This window comes from Stylophora pistillata, chromosome 8, assembly GCF_964205215.1.
Source record: "Stylophora pistillata chromosome 8, jaStyPist1.2, whole genome shotgun sequence".
In the NCBI taxonomy this organism is placed as follows: Eukaryota; Metazoa; Cnidaria; class Anthozoa; order Scleractinia; family Pocilloporidae; genus Stylophora; species Stylophora pistillata.
Window position 1 is genome coordinate 26948570 of NC_142526.1, and position 16971 is coordinate 26965540.

The 16971-nt window shown below is 39.4% G+C and overlaps 2 protein-coding genes across 3 annotated transcripts in view; both read right to left on the reverse strand.

The window, feature by feature from the left end:
* The window catches only part of LOC111333603 (uncharacterized), a 12636-nt gene extending 964 nt beyond the window's left edge, over positions 1 to 11672 (reverse strand). The window contains exons 1-6 of one of the 2 annotated variants that reach the window (XM_022939216.2): positions 11537 to 11672; positions 4069 to 4337; positions 2829 to 3295; positions 2089 to 2709; positions 1381 to 1586; positions 1 to 824 (exon numbers count right to left, since the gene is read on the reverse strand). The exon at positions 1 to 824 is cut by the window's left edge and continues 964 nt beyond it. In XM_022939216.2, the coding sequence (XP_022794951.2) occupies positions 705 to 824; positions 1381 to 1586; positions 2089 to 2709; positions 2829 to 3295; positions 4069 to 4325 (1671 nt within the window). In that variant the 5' untranslated portion in view covers positions 4326 to 4337; positions 11537 to 11672 and the 3' untranslated portion in view covers positions 1 to 704. Of the gene's footprint in view, positions 825 to 1380; positions 1587 to 2088; positions 2710 to 2828; positions 3296 to 4068; positions 4338 to 7810; positions 7969 to 11536 lie in introns of those variants that run through there. The other variant, XM_088729917.1, reaches the window with a different exon arrangement.
* A 1528-nt stretch (positions 11673 to 13200) lies between these two features.
* On the reverse strand, positions 13201 to 16936 carry LOC111333615 (uncharacterized). The gene is made up of 5 exons (XM_088729919.1): positions 16851 to 16936; positions 15955 to 16278; positions 15150 to 15169; positions 13783 to 13904; positions 13201 to 13354 (listed from the first exon to the last, which is right to left on the reverse strand). Coding segments are annotated over exons 1-5 (588 nt in total). The 5' UTR covers positions 16853 to 16936; the 3' UTR covers positions 13201 to 13234.
* Positions 16937 to 16971: the final 35 nt, after the last annotated feature.

The window sequence follows — 16971 nt, forward strand, 5'->3', positions numbered from 1 at the left end:
CAATTTTATTGTTTTTTCTTTTTTTATCGGTATTTTTGCCTTAATATATATTTTATTCTATGTTTAATTTTACATATCTTAATAATTCTTATTTGTAGCTTTAATTCTTAGTCAGCAGGACCCCATTGATAACAGTACTTTGTACTGAAGGGTTATCCTTGGTAAAAATCATCATTATTATCATTATCTAGAGAGAAGCTTCCCTTTATAAGAAATACTCAAACGAACAAACTTCTTTATATTCTGTAACCTGGCGTTGTATACAATGCCGAGGCTACTCTGTGGCCATAATGCTGCATTGCCGAGATAAAAATATAGTGAATTAATGCAAACCTTGACCCTTTATGTTTTCACATCAAAATACATATTCTCCCTACTGTTCTCTATGTATTTCCTATTTGTTTAACTATCAAAGACTTCATTGGGTGCGAATCATTTCCAATACCTTATGACCTTCATGTCTACTTCAGCGGTGATACTGCAAGGGGAAATTAGATGCCAGTAGCTCTCCGGGTGTAAATGGTTAAGATAAAAGTAATTAAGAAAACTCAGTTACTGAACGTAACCAAACTATTAATAACTAAATCACGCAATGCACATGAATCCTTGAGTACAATATATCAAACGCATTTACTTAGTACCCAGATCCTACCGCGTAACTGAAATTTGGGGGTGGAAGGTCTGGGTACAAGACTGCCAAAAATTTACGCCTCGCCGTTGAGATAACTCATGGCGTTTGACACTGAGTTGTTGATTTTGTTTATGAGGTCTTCCACTTCGTCAGCGCTGAAGATAACTTCCAAGTTTGACATCACTGTTCCAAGCTATCAGAAGGAGAAAAAGCGATAGCGAGTTAAAAGTGATTTCTTGTCCGTAAAAACTTTCTCAACACCTAGATAGATGATCTACAAAGTTCCTAAGCTGCAGAGTGCCATCTATCAAACAATTAGCATATGGTGACCCTGTTTCTATTAGTTACACTTATCAGACGGAGCACGATTCAAGTATCAAGTATCAAGTGACGAATAGCCCATTGTAGGCATTCACTTGTACTCCTCTCGAAAACTCTGCTGTTTTCATTCACCCACCCATTTGTTCTTCCCCGCTGGCTAATGACCTAACATAGGTCAAGTGGAGAAAATTTGATTCCCTAAGATATTGGTTGGCGTTTAGTCTATTTGTACTATATCCCAAGAGGTTGTCAGACGACGAGGTAGCTGTTTGTAACGGGGGAGGGGGGAGGGGCGAGGGGGAAGGGAAGGAAGGATGATGTTGAGGCGTGTCCCATCGGTTAGCATGAATGGCAATTCAGTTCTTTCGATAGAATAACCAAAATCAGATAAAGGAGGAAGAGGAAGAGGAACTGTTGAACTAACTGACCTCTTTAGGAGCCATCAAATATTTGCTCTGATGTAAAGGCTGGTGTAATCCAGAGCCTTTTCTCAGATAACGAGAGTGAAATGGACAGCAATTCAATATGTACAATGCCGCTGCTATGACTTCACCAGGCCAAAAACTATGAGAGGTTTTAGTGACATCATTGCTCGTCATTTGATCAGCTGTACTCTCCACCCATACTGAACCCCCTGAGAAAAGAATTGGACATGAGTTGGATTAAATTCAAATATACTTTTCAAAGCAATTATACACGTGCGCGTTCTTCTAAAAAATCAGAGCGCGACCTTATAAAGAGGCGTTTCTTATTTTAACTCGTTCAGTTTGGAAAGTAATTGTTGCGTACACTGCTAAGGTATTACTACTAATATAAACATGTTGTGGAATGACATAACCGCGCTCTTCAGATGTGCCATGAAACTCCACTCGTTTTTCACATCCGAGGGAGGGCACCTATACCCTAGCCTCCCCTCCCCATAAGCTAGTATAGTCATTGAGAACACCTATACCCTAGCCTCCCCTCCCCATAAGCTAGTATGGCTATTGAGAACACCTACACCCTAGCCTCCCCTCCCCATAAGCTAGGATGGCTATTGAGAACACCCATATCTTACCCTCCCTCCCCCCCCCCCATACGAGCATGGCTAAGACTTTGAAATGAGGTTAGAGAACTGTACTGCGCCGGTTTCATACCTTCCTGATTGAAACCAATCAGCGCAGTAAACTTGCGAGGAAGAACATCATCCAATGTGGAAGCTTCCATGGTTGATAGCACATGACGCGAAATTTGCAATAAATCATCCTTCGAGCTTCCATTTCTTGCTTCAATGTTATTCACGGCAATTGACTTCTTCAGTAGTTGTAACTCGACGCAGCGGTCGATAAAATTTCTCCACTCCGCCTGCTTTTCTTCTGGGACGAGCAATATGACTTCTTTAGACTCGCTTGACAAAAGAGACTTAATAGTTGACAGCACACTGAGACCTACTCTGGTAGAAGTCTCATTAAGCGTAACTATGGTAACAGAGCATGCGTGGCTGAGCCTGAGAGCTGCTTTAGCAAGAGCGTCAGGCATTTCATCTGTTGGTGTTACTACCTCCGGTTTTCTCTGTGTCTTCAGCTGTCGAATCAGTTCCAATGCTTTGTCAGAAATCAACGAACAAAACACTGGCTTTTCAGATATAAACACCGCTTTAGTTTGCATAGATTCGAGCCACTTAGGTACGTCCTTCTTGTTAAATTCTTCGTTGTTTAGATCAGTTATGAAGTTGGAGGCTATGTCACTTTGGCTGACGCTTATTGCCAAGGGTAATCCTAAAAATATTATAAACAACAACAACAATTGGATAGTGCTAGCTTTTTGGTATTGAAATAATTTAAAAAGAGCAATGATTCAGATGGTCGACGATGAAGGAAATTCTTCAGCCACTTACTTGCGTTCATTAACGCTAGCGCGGCCGTGACTCCACAAGCCCAGAACATGCAGACATCTCCCTCTTTTATGAAGGGTTTGTCGTCGAAATCTGGATTTTGTAAATCCCCTACTCCGATCCAGGAAGGATGACCAATGTGTACTGGGGCTCCGTGCACTTTGTCCATAGTAGCAGTCACCTGGACAGCCCTTTCTACTAAGTTCCGGGGCATTGGACGCAGTGACATACCAACGGTACCTGAGAAAGGACCCGATTTTACTGTTAAGACCCTTGTTTGGTAAACCGGTGCTTTTCTTCCGCTTTCTAGTTGTCGAACCGGAAGGCCAGCGTTCTGTATCGCGAGCTCGAACGAGCTACTGCAGCCGACGTAAAAGGTAACGAAGTCATCAAAGGGTATATCTAGTAGGTCTGTTACGGTTTTGGTGCAGACCCCATTCTCGTATATCCCATATGCGGACTGATCTGTACTGTAAAAACAAAATGGAGAGACGTTTTAGTCGACTTCATGCCGGGAAATCGATAGTAGTTCTAGCTGCTGATTTTATTTGTCCAGAGAATTCAGAAAATGGGTAACAGTTTAGTCAAACTAGTACAATGATACTGTGCCTAACAGTTAGACATTGATATAGAAATACATCCCTCTTATTATGTACTTTATCTTTGCATTCATTTCTTCCTCCATTCCCAGGGCTCAAGTTGTTCCTCATTACTACCCTCCCCCCCCTCCCCCCACTTCCCGATCCATCCTTTCAGGCGTGCCAGCCATGCACGATCATCATCCTTTGAGCCCTAAGTGATATGATATGATTAAGGAAAGACCAAGGGGGTTGGGAGGAGTATGTTTATGTGGTCGCGAAATGAAGTTTGAAACTTAAAAGAACCCCAATTTTAGTCAAGTGGTCAGCAATTTCATAGCTGATAATGAGGCGCTAAGAGAGCAAGCCACCGACAAAGATAACACCGACCCATTTAGGAGCTAACTCACTTCGTGGTTACCATCTTGGGCGGAATAAAGAGCCATTTCGATCCGCTCTCCTTCCCAAAAAATAAGGGCAGTAAGTAATATTTTGTGTCTTGGTCTACTTTCAAATTGATATTCTTGGTAAAGAGGCTCGGGTCTCATTTTAAGTTCCCTTTTTTAAATCATTCTCAATCGTGAAGTTTGATATAGAGCGATCTTCATCACATATTTCGCTTTTTTTTTTATAAACAAACTACTTGGTTTTTCCTCTTTTATTACCGAATGTCCAGATCAGCAGCTAAGGGTGGGGCTGACACTTCCCCTGGTTTTGACCGGTATACCAAGGGGAGAGCAGCATGGTTCATTTTGCAGAATTCATAAAAGTGATCTGCTGCAGAGGAAGGAATGATATGAACACTAGCTTGCGTAAAGCCAGCTGACATGCCGTTGGTCTGTGCTCGCGGGAAAAAATTCTGTCGAAACTGACTTCTGGCCTGAGCTCCTGTCCAGTTTGCACGGTCCTTAAATGACAGCATATTGGGTTCTGACTGAAACAGAGTAAGACAATTGTAAATCTATTAACCTCTTTGGGTAACTGAATTACTTTGGTTTTGCTTCCCTTTATGTGATTGGTTAAAAAAACTTGCTCCACTTTTTCGACCAATCAGATTCACAACTTGGTCACCCGCGTTTTCCCGCGCTTTCATGAGGCGGTTTCCTTGGTTTCTATACTTACCTTTGTTCTGATTGGCTTTGGTTTACAAGGAAATAGAACTTAGAGAACCATTCACAGATGTGGGCTGTGCTTTAGAGGGGTCGATTGCGAGAGTAAGCGCCAGCTGAACACGGCTGAAAATAGACGTTTCACTCCAAAAAGTGAGATGAATTGCCTTTTCTTAATGGAGGCCTTTAAGGCGAAATTTTGACATGCGAAATGTCTTCATTTGCCGACTACATTTACGTATTATATTGCGTCATGCAGCAAGAAAAAGGGTATTCAACTAGAAAAGTCATCTACAAGCTTATATTTCAGAAGGATACGAGAGATTGGCTCAACTAATAAAATAAATGCTTTATTCACAAAATGCAAATTAGAGTAATCAAAACAGAAATATTTGATTATCGAAAATAAATCTTAAAAAAAACCACTGTTTATCTAAAAACGAATGCTTTGAATTTAGAACTATTACCAATATCGACAATTATTGAGACAGAAAGCCATTAGAGTTGTTTATTGCTTTTAAGTGGCATGACCCGGCCAGTCATACATCGCGCTTCAGGCAAGAAACCTCATTTCTTGAGTCCAATTCTTATATTTGCTTTAAAAGTACCGACAACATTTAAAGTTGCCGACAACATTTACATATTCTATTGCGTCCTACAGCAAGAAAATGGGTATTCAACTAGAAAAGTTCACTTACAAACTTATATTTAAGAAGGATAAGAGAGATTGGCACATCTAATAAATGCTTTATTCAGGAAATGCAAATTAGAGTAATCAAAACAGAAATACTTGATTATCGAAAATGAATCTTAAAAGAAAAACTGTTTATCTAAAAACGAATGCTTTGAATTTAGAACTATTAGCAATATCGACAATTATTATGACAGAAAGTCATTAGAGTTGTCTGCTGCTTTTAAGTGGCATGACCCGGCCAGTCATACATCGCGCTTCAGGCAAGAAACCTCATTTCCTGAGTCCAGTTCTTATACTTGCTTTAGAAATGCGTTCATACGAAGAGTTTCAAGACTCACTTAATAGGTTTCAGTTCTATTCCACTAAATTAGGAGCATGAAAAGTTAAGCTGTGTTAAAATGATCAGATGGCAGGTAAATTTGGTGGTTGAGAACAGCCTGGGGAGTAAAAAGCTGAAATGAAGGCTAAGATCTCTCGTCGCTCGCCGGTCTGACCCATATTTATAGCCTAGTTACGGAATTCTTAGGTCTGGTCGACCGTGGTGGTAGCCTCATCGTGTTGCCTTTACTTGCAGAACTGGAATTGTCTTGCTATAATGAAGCCCCGTTTTTTTTTTTTTTCTGGCTCGAGTATCGTGAGGCTTTTGAGGGATTGGGTTAAAACTACAACTAAAATACTAAATTTTTGTGAAATGCCTAAAGCCAAGAAAAATTGCCTCTGTCTCCATCGTGTGTGGTTTCGACAAATTTTAGTATAGACTTAATTCAATTAATTAGGAATATACGTAGAAAAAAAACAACAACAACATAATAGAGGGCTGGGGTGGGTAGTGGCGTACTTGTAGGTGGTTTGGTTTCAATTTTAAGGCGTTCTACGTTTTTTTGTATGCGTATCGGCGGGCCTGCATTGCTGCAACGAGAAAGACTTGCAAATGAAAATCACTCTCTTAATATAGATTCTTCTCATTCCGAATAGCCTAGAGGTGGTGAACGAGATGACCTCTTTGGAAAAGCAAGCTAGCCACAACAATTTTTGAAAAATTTCACTCATCTGGTTAAAAAGTGAAGGTCAAGTTTTTCGAACCCTTCTTTGGTTAAAGGAAAAATAAAAGAAAGGCTCACATGACAATCTGTAAAAAATATATTGCATGTCTTGGTGGATTTTATTTTCCGATAATAAATCACAGATAACGTCAAAATGTGCCAAGAACACGTAAAAGTTATGCACGAGGCGCAGCCAAGTGTGTCACCGCTGTCCCATTCCATCCTTTGAAATCTTCTGCAATTTACTCAACAAACGCGCCGCAACCTTGAATATGTATTACATAATAACAGAAAAGCTGATGTAATATGTCTGTCCTCTGATAGATTGTAAGTAATGAAAATGAAAATAAGTAATGAAAATGCGTGTATAATTCATCTTATCAGACGAAGACCTTCTATGAACACACTTACAAAGGGGGCTGCAGCAAGCAAGTAAGAATACTTGAGTCTGACAAGTATCGATATTAGTGGAGGATTGCGCTACATTTGACGAGGTCTATGTCATGGATGTTTTTGAGTTGGAACTGGATATCCCTTTGCTTTTTCACAGAGGTTTCACTCAGGAAAGCCAGATAGAATGCTACCTTCTGAAGGACGTCTTCACTGCGAAATTATTGGTATGCGAGATGTCTGCTGCCGACATCATTTACATACTACTGTGTCAGTAACAGAAAGGGTATTGAACCAGAAAAACTTATTTACGAACTCAATTTTCAGATGGATGATAACAAAAATATGCACAACGCATTTTATACTTTACTGGGAAATATCAATTATTTAGAATGATCAGAACAAGAATATCTCAATATGGAAAATAAATCTTAAAACAAATACTGTCTGCAAATTTAAAAACTATTCACAATACCAGTCAGTTATTGGACCAGAAATTAGCCGGCCACACAGAGCGTTTTATACAAGATCCCGGTGGTTCTTTTCTTGGGTCTAATTTTTACAGAACCGTTTCTTAAAAAGGTTTTCATGGCAACTGAGAATGTCTACCCTAACATAGAGTTTCAAGTTTGAAGAAGTCTCAGTGCAATGTTACATAATGTTGTTTAACCTGGAAGAATTCGGTTGTGTTTAAATCAGCCGATGGCAGGTAAATTTTGATATCAGAGGTAAATTTTGATAACAGAGTACAGAGTAAAAAACTGCAAGTCAGGCGGATCGAGATGTCTCTTTTTACCCTAACGTGAATATCTGCTGCGAATACCCGCTTTGAGACTTAATGCTATGAAGTCTGAATAATTTTCAGTTGGATGCCACTCGACGATTGCCGAGCAAAGTCCAGCTGAAATAAAACGATGAGATACAAACGTCACCTTCTAAACACAGCACAAAGTAGAAAAAAAATTCAACTGAGCTACGCCAGGATCTCTCGTCTTAGCCTGAAGTGATGATAAAAAAAAAAAGAAAACAAAAAACTGTTTTTTTCCGTAGAAGAGAAAGTGCTGTCGACATATAGAGCGGATTAACAGACTGGTTATATAATTCTTAAGTCTGATCTATGTTATCGCAGCTGATCGTGTTACTTATCGCTAGAAAACTGAAACTAACTTACTTGGTCGGAGTTATGAATTTTTTTTCTGGCTCGAATATCTAAATGCTCTGCAGTGCAAGGTAAAAGTTGTAGCTTTAGTTCTTGAAATCGACGAAGAAATTGTCCTTGTCGTGTGCGGTTTTACGGCTACCATTTAGTCTGCATTCAAGATGAAGTAGTAAAACAAAAAAAAAATAGGTGTGTAAGCAGGTGTGTTTGAGGGGTTGGTAGGGGCGTACTAGGGGGGAGGGTCACAGTTTAGATTGTCATGCAAAGCGCTGTGGGTAAAGTGGTCTATACCACTGCTCTTCCCAAGCGGGCTCACGTTCTTGCAGCGAGAACGATCGGCCAACGGAACTGAGAGACTTATGCGATGCAGAATTCTTCAGATTTACGCATTTTTGCGAAGCTGGAGTGTTAGATATTTATATTTGAAGGGAGGATGAAGTGGGAGAATTTATCCCTATAACCCATAATAACTAGTTACGTAATTCTTATGTCTGATCTACCGTGGTGGTAGCACTTCATGTTGCCTTTTCTTGCAGTACTTACTATAATGGAGCCCCCCTTTTTTCTGGTTCGTGTATCATGAGGGTTTCAGGGATTGCGCTAAAATTGCAACTAAAATACGAAAGTTTTGTGAAATGCCTGAAGCCAAGAGAAAATTGCTTCCGTCTCCATCGTGTGTGGCTTTAACATAATTACACTCAGTTGAATTAGGAATATACATCAAAACACAACAACAACATAAGAAGGGGCTGGTGTGGGTAGGGGCCAACAAAGGGGGAGGTTTAGTTTTGATTTGAAGGCGTTCTACGTTTTCTTTTATGTGTATCGACGGGCTCGCATTGCTGCAGCGAGAAAGACTTGCAAATGGAAATCGCTCTCTTGATGTAGATTCTTCTCATTCCAAATAGCCTAGAGGTGGTTAAGGTGATGACGCCTTCGAAAAGCTCGTTAGCCACAACAATATTTGAAAAATTTTACTCATCTGGTTAAAAAGTGAAGGTCAAGTTTTTCGAACCCTTCCTTGGCTAAATGAATAATAAAAAGAAGGTTCACATGAAAATCTGTAAGAAATATATCGCATGTCTCCGTGGATTTTAGTTTCTGGTGATAGATCACAGATAACGTCAAAATATGCCAAGAGCATGCAAAAGTTACGCACAAGGCGCAGCCAAGTGTGTCTCCGCTGTCCTTACCACTTTTTCAAATCTTTTGCAACTTACTCGACAAACGCGCCGCAACTCTTGAATATGTATTACATAATAACAGAAAAGCTGATATAATATGTCTATTCTCTGATAGACTGTAAGTAAGAGCCGGTGAAAATGCGTGTCTAATTCATCTTAGCAGACGAAGACCTTCTATGAACACACATACAAAGGGGGCTGCAGCAAGCAAGTAAGAATACTTGAGTCTGACAAGTATCGATATTAGTGGAGGATTCCGCTGCATTTGACGAGGTCTATGTCATGGATGTTTTTGAGTTGGAACTGGATATCTCCTTGCTTTTTCACAGAGGTTTCACTCAGGAAAGCCAGATAGAATGCTACCCTCTGAAGGACGTCTTCACTGCGAAATTATTGGTATGCGAGATGCCTGCTGCCAACCTCATTTACATACTACTGTGTCAGTAACAGAAAGGGTATTCAACCAGAAAAACTTATTTACGAACTCAATTTTCAGATGGATGATAACAAAAATATGTACGACGCATTTTATACTTTACTGGGAAATATCAATTATTTAGAATGATCAGAACAAGAATATCTAAATATGGAAAATAAATCTTAAAACAAATACTGTTTGCAAATTTAAAAACTATGAAAATACGAGTCAGTTATTGGACCGGAAATTAGCCGGCCGCCACACAGAGCGTTTTATACAAGATCCTGGTGGTTCTTTTCTTGGGTCTAATTTTTACAGAACCGTTTCTTAAAAAGGTTTTCATGGCAACTGAGAATGTCTACCCTAACATAGAGTTTCAAGTTTGAAGAAGTTTCAGTGCAATTTTACATAATGTTGTATAATCTGGAGGAATTCGGTTGTGTTTAAATCAGCAGATGGCAGGTAAATTTTGATATCAGAAGTAAATTTTGATATCAGAGTACAGAGTAAAAAAACTGCAAGTCAGGTGGAGATGTCCCTTTTTACCCTAACGTGAATATCTGCTGCGAATACCTGCTTTGAGACTTAGTCCTAAGAAGTCTGAATAATTTTCAGTTGGATGCCACTCGACGATTGCCGAGCAAAGTCCAGCTGAAATAAAACGATGGGATACCAACGACACTTTCTTAACACAGCACAAAGTAGAAAAAAAAAAAAAAATGTGAGCTTGGCCAAGATCTCTTGTCTTACCCCGAAGAGAATCACCACTTTTTTGTCCTTACCAGAATTTGTATTTTCAGTGCTCAAACTCTCACAAGTCTTACTTTCAGAGCTCAAAAGTTCTGCTTCTTCCTCTGAGCAGCTGACATCGCTGTCATTCAGCTTTGTAACCATAAAAATTTCCTTCTATGTCGTTGAGGGCACTTCCCGCTCGTTTCGAAATTCACCCACAAACGTGATCTCTGCCGCTTAGGTTAATTAACCGCTACTTCTTGAATCTCGCATGTTGCAGTCCAAAGAATAATTGCAGTTTGAGCGTATTTCCTCTTTAATAAACAGGAACTTGTAAGGAAAACCACAAAACTGTTTCGGTCTTCTTATAATTTGTGGGTGATTTTGGCTTGCCTGTGCCTTCAGCATGATGGGATATTACTGCATTCTCTCAGTACAAGGTATTCAGAAGTTTCAGCTAAGGTATTCAGCAGCATTGCATCTTTATGAGTGACAGACCTAAGCTAAATTAAAGCTCTCTTTTTACTGCACCTTAAACTTGTTTATCTTGTTAAATCTACTAGATTTACTGTGCAAGTAATGATACGGAAAGTTAGATGAAGTGGGGAAGGGTCAAAATTAGCCGCTTTTCTGAGTTTCCGATGTGTTTGCTCATTCAATAAATTATTTTTTATAATTGAACATACTGCAATACTGTAATGTAGAAGGATCAAGGCTATTGCCACCGACTCTACAATTTTCCATTGTCAGTATGCATATGTTCAACCTTTTTCTTGTAATGGACTATGGGAGTGTGAATTGATCAAAGTGACTGACACAGCAGAACTACGGCCGAACTGAGCGAGTCACATGTGCTTGTTTTAGCGATGAAACTCCAAAAAGGGAAATCAAACGGAGGTCGTAACTACGAAATTCGTGATGCGCGAAACGTGGTCAGCTGCCAAAAATATCTACATTTTCTACTGCGTCAATAAGAGAATGGGCATTCAACCAAAAAAAGCCTCTTCAAGAACTTACTTTTCAGAGGGACGATAAGATTTATTTGAACGACGGGTTAACAGTTACTCAGGAAATGCAAAGTATTACAATCAAAAGAAATACTTCAACATCCAAAGTGAATCTTAAACAATTACGGTTTATGAAATTGAAACAGTTCACAACATGTTTTAAATATCAACAATATAAGTTATAGATGAACGATCAGATGGCATTTATCACAGTACAAAATAATAATAGAAAAAGCTGCACGTTGGGCGAAGACCTCTTGTCTTACTCTAAACCGATAAAAACTGCGCCCCTCTTAGTAAGGAAGGTGTAGTCGAAGCTTAGCGGGTCGTGAGGGGAAAGTTAGATAACAGTTGGATCTAAGGTTTCACACAGAGACGAGAACTTAAACTGACTTACTTGGTCGGTACTATGGCTTTCCTTTCTGGCGCTATTATATTTAAGTCTAGCAGTGCTTTGGTTGAAACTGCACCTGAAATTGTGTATTCTGTTGAGTGCTTGAAACCAAGAGAAAAATGACTCCGTCGTGTGCGGTTGGGAGGAATGCCTTTTTACTCTGCACACAATGTACTTGAATAGCAATTTGAAAATCAAAAAAAAAAAAAAAGAATAACGCAGAAAGAACAAGTAGATAATTAGAAAGGTATGTGGGTGGATGTGTTTGAGGGGTGGGCAGGGGCTTACCTGGGGGGAGGGGACTTAGTCATGAGTTTGAACGCCTTGTTTTGCTTATTCTGCTTCTCCGCGTATCAGCGGGCTCGCTTTCATAAAGCGAGAAGGTTCGACAAATGGAAAATTCTCCTGTGGTGCAGATTCTTCAGATTACGCGCTTTTCATGAAACTTTAATTATAAGATTTATATATTTTATTGACTTTAGAGACTAGATAGGGGAAAGGCAAGGGAGGGGAGAGGAGTCACGGGGCCCCAACGGACCCCCCCAACTACGGCCTCGTTATGCAACTGAGGCACTTGGAGAGCAGAAGAATTAAAAGTAAGATGCTGGCTTTTGTTGCAAATTTGATATTTACGTATGATGCACGATCCTCGCAGTAGATAGCGCTATTTAAGCAATAGCGAAAATCAGACCTGAAAAAAAAAAAAAAAAAAAAAAAAAAAAAAAAAAAAAAAAAAAAATCAGGCCTGTACGGGATTCGAACCACTGACCTCTGCGATGCTAGTGCAGCGCTCTACCAATTGAGCTAACAAGCCAACTTGGAACAGGCTGTTAAGTTGATTCTTAATAAACCCGTGAAAGTGATAAATCAGATACAATGAAATATATGAAGTTCATATATTTTGAACTGCGGTATTAGATACGTATGATGCACGATCCTCGCAGTAGATAGCGCTATTTAAGCAATAGCGAAAATCAGACCTGAAAAAAATCAGGCCTGTACAGGATTCGAACCACTGACCTCTGCGATACTAGTGCAGCGCTCTACCAATTGAGCTAACAAGCCAACTGGGAGCAGGCCGTTAAGTTGATTCGTAATTATATAACAAAGTATCTCATTCACACTATATGTATTGGGTGATCTGCTGTTACATGGGGTCTGGGACTCTTTTGCAGATTCTCCTTGTGGCATTTTTTTTTTAATTACTGGTAATTAACTGTATCATACCTGCACCCGTGTATTTCTGCTATTAAATTGCAATAAATAAATAAAAATAAATAAATCCCCAAAACCAGAGAGAGTAAAGGCAAGGGCTGACTGCACGGATTCCCCATGCGGCTTTAGTGGTCGCGTCGCATTATCACCTTCAAATAGTATTTTTTGCTCTCACAAGCGTGTCCTTAGAGATTTTTCTGTTTAAGTTTTCAGAGATAATCGGATGATATATGAAATCAGCAAGGGCTGATTGTGTATCTAGACGGATTGGGAGTTTGTTGAAGCCATTTCATAGTCATGCCATCAATGTGTTAGCCTCAATGCATTTAGCCGATGATCTCACAAACCCTTTCCTGAGTGTTTTTTACTATCGATGCAGAATATTGAAGTGGGGGATTACTGGACACAAGGGATTTTTGCATCTATTTGAAAGCACTAATAAAAGAAATAAGTAGAATAAAACAGTTTATTTAATCGAATCTTAGACTATTTATAATTAACATCAACTGTAAGAGGTAGCAGTTTTTCTGTTCCCAAAATGCTCTCCAGTAATGTTGAAATTGTTGTGAGATCTTCAAGCATCATTCTTGTGTTATGTGAGACATCCTGCAGATAGAAGAAACATAGGTGTTGTGAAAAAACAAACTAATGATACATCTAACAATTCAAAACTTCAACCTCCCCCCCCCCCTCCGGCAACCTCCCTCAGGCATTTGATTTGATCATGCCTTGTGGCAAAATTGTGTTTAAATAACCTGCCCAAAAACCAGATTTGAATTTTTTTTGTTAAAAGGCAAAATTAGCATGTCTTTTTAAGTTTTAAAAAAAATTAGAACTTGTAGACCTATTCTTCTGAGCTTGCAAAAGTGAACCTCTACATAAAAAAAGATAAAACACTTGTATCGTGCTGGAAGGACTTCCCCACCTGCAGGGAACAAACAACAGTCAAATGCTGTCGGTGGGGGGGGGGGGGGGGAGAAGGGAAATGTTTAAGCTTCAAATTGATTGCACAACCATATAAATGAATGAATTACCAATGCTGCTGTCTGAGCTCTGCTGAGATGGAAAGTAGAACTTTCAAGTTTGGAACCTGCTGACTTGTAACTCTTCATTAAGCCTTCCACAAAATCACTTCTCAGCTCCAAATTTCTTTCTCCTAGAAATGACAGTAAATGGTGAGAAAAATCAAAATGAAAGGATAAATGAAAACAGTTGGTGGGGGGGGGGGGGTTAGGAGTTGAGCACAGTGGCCAAAATTTATTTATTAGATTCGCAGACAGGCAGGGACATCGCAACAGCTTGTGCCAATTACTGTGGGCCCAGTAAACCCACCCATCCCACCCCAGGGGAGGACATCCACCACACAGTAATCTCGTGTGTGGGAAATTAATGTCTCCTACCCCAATCCTGCAGGAGACGGGGCCTACAGTTTATTCGTCCTTATCGGAGAAGACTAGAATATCTATCCATTTCTTGATATTATTGAAAGGAAGCAAATTCTCCTCAGCTATTTTAAGACCCTGAGTATTGGTCTGGCCGGGGCTTGAACCCTCGACCTCCCACAGAACAGTCTGGTGCTCTACCAATTGAGCTAACTGGGAGGCCGTTTTGTTGCAGACTCACTTGGCTGTGCCTCATGAGTCCACAACATCTTGATCACTATGATGACCAATAATGTTGTCCATAAAGGTACAGACTACGCTAAACCATTGCCAATTTCTTTAGCTGCCAGACCCCTGGCAAACCTCTCCCAGATTTGTCTCAAATCATCTTGTGGGCAGAGAAACGTGTGTTGCGCAGTGCTCATATTTGGAGCTTGTTTGCTGACTGTTCCTGAAATCAAAACTTTATAGTTAAACTTACACATGTAATCCCTGTTTGTTAATACCTGTTTATTGATTAATGATCACCCTTTTAAAGAATCTTAGGCGGCCCTAGAAACACTTTTACTGAGATAATAAATCAGTCATTGAGAGACAACATCTAACTTGGACTGTTACGTCCATGGAACAAATTTAGAGCACTCTTTGGTTGATTGTGATAAAACAAAAACAAGGTCATCACCAGGGCCAATCAGAACCCAGGTAAAAATCACATGGAGCCAATGAGAACCAAAGTCAAAATCACCAGGAGGCAATCAGAACCAAGGTTAAAATCATAAGGAGTCCAACTGAGAGCTCACAAAAAATTCCTGGGGTGCAGAAAAATACCAAATTAGAATTGGTTTTGATTTGAAATTTGATGGGTTCAGAGGACGACACCAAATTTCCAAATCAATCATAGAAACAAATAGCAAAAAACCAATGCAATCCCAGATCAATTTTTACAATCAACCAAATGTTACTCTATCAGGTCACATACTGTGTACACATATGTAGTAATATCTGCTTTTAATACTTACTCAGTTTCCGGTGGAATGGACTATTATTTGAAAGAGATATCCACAGTGTCATATGGAAACAAAAAGCAAACCAATTCAATGTCAAAATAAGCTAAAACAACAGTTACGAAAAAACTGTACAAATAATATGCAATTATTGGATGAGGTTGACCATGATATCATGCATAATCAATGCCGAAGTCTGAGAACACTACACAGACAAGGGGCTTGAAAACTAGGCAAACTTTGAACAGGACATGATAACCCAATATTTGCTGCAGATACTGGGTTATCATTTCAGCTTAACATACTATTGTATTTTGACTTAATGCTCTCACCAATCAGCATTTTTATGGTAGGTCTAATGCACAAAATAGTTAATTAATGTTTGTGTGTTCAATGGCAAGCAAACAGATATAAAAAATCTTTATATGCAGCTAATATAGGCTTGTTTGATGATCTGCCATCACTTGTTTTTGAAACAAAATTGGAGAACAAACTGGTATACATTAGACATTTCTGCTAGCTTTTTGATGGTATTTCTGAGAGTTTGGCAGACAAGATCTGTGAGTATCCCTGTAGTGTACTATTTTAAAATTCACACTCCTTTGAATCATGTGACTGTTTCACACTATAGAAAACTGAAGTTTTGTTTTTACTTAAGTGACCCACACCAGATGCAAAGCCTTGAATAGGGTGCTTAATGGAATGTCATACTTGTAAAACTATTTCATATGATGATGCCATTCTACATGCGTACAGAGAGTAAGTTTAAGAATCTGACATTGATTACATCTATAAATGGTATAGATGAATTAATACTTACGAATCAAACTTGTAAACAGTTTTCTGTCTCTTGGCTTTCCCTGCATTCGTGTCCAGTTCCGATTCTAAGATGTCAGTGTCTGCATCTCCTTCTTCTTTTAAATTTTCATCTTCTCTGTTTGCCAAATCTTCATCTTCTTTCACATTCCCTGGATTTTCTTCATCATCCTCATCTTCGTCATCAGTTTCAGATGCTTCTCCACTGACCATGGTGCTACTCACCATTGTATTACGCATGAAAGATGTTGTGTTAAGTTCACCTTCCAGGTCAGAAGTAACATCCACCCCTTGTTCCTTTTGCGTTTCATTTCCTGTTGATTCACTCCTTGAAAAAAATAAAATGTTGATAGCCTTGAATGATTTCTATAGTTCACACCGTAGTTCAACTTTTACACTAATCATACAGGTCTGTGTAAAAGGCAAGGATTCCATGTGCACTACAATCCAAGATAGATTCAAACAGCACTTGTCTGGGTAAGTTACATGTCGGTCTCCCCCTTCACTAATCCATTAAATTCGAATTCGATTTAGAATATGGAATAGTATACTGCATTAAATCAAAATGAAAGGAACATCAGAGTTTCCCTATCCCCCATCGAGTCAGGATAATAAAGGTTCATAACAAACAAAGTAAGCCCTGCGACGCTCTGGACCTCCTAATCCTTCAAAAGAAAAAAAAATCTCTTGAAGAACAAAGCGAGTCTAGTAAACATTATGGCCAGTGATTGTTAACCTCTGTGCTGTTTTCACGTTCCGCGCGCGTGAAAAGTTGGGCTGATCGTGTTTGGAGATCCAAAAAGAGCAAGAGCTATGCAAATCGTAAGAGATTAATTTCTCAACTCAATCAACTAATAAATTTCTTTAACTCCTCTCTTCATAAGCGCTCGAAATACTCACATCTTCTGCTAAATCCCAGACTTGCTTCTTTCGATAACATTGGGGCCCCATCGAGTCAACATACACGACAAAAATGTAACTTTGACACAATACCTCTAACTCTTGTACTGTGGGCTCAACA

Coding starts and splice junctions, on each gene's coding strand:
- LOC111333615 (XM_088729919.1), bottom strand. Junction 15,170..15,954: donor ACTGTTTACAAGTTTGATTC/GTAAGTATTAAT, acceptor TTCAAATAATAG/TCCATTCCACCGGAAACTGA. Junction 13,905..15,149: donor TCCATTCCACCGGAAACTGA/GTAAGTATTAAA, acceptor TGTCATTTCTAG/GAGAAAGAAATTTGGAGCTG.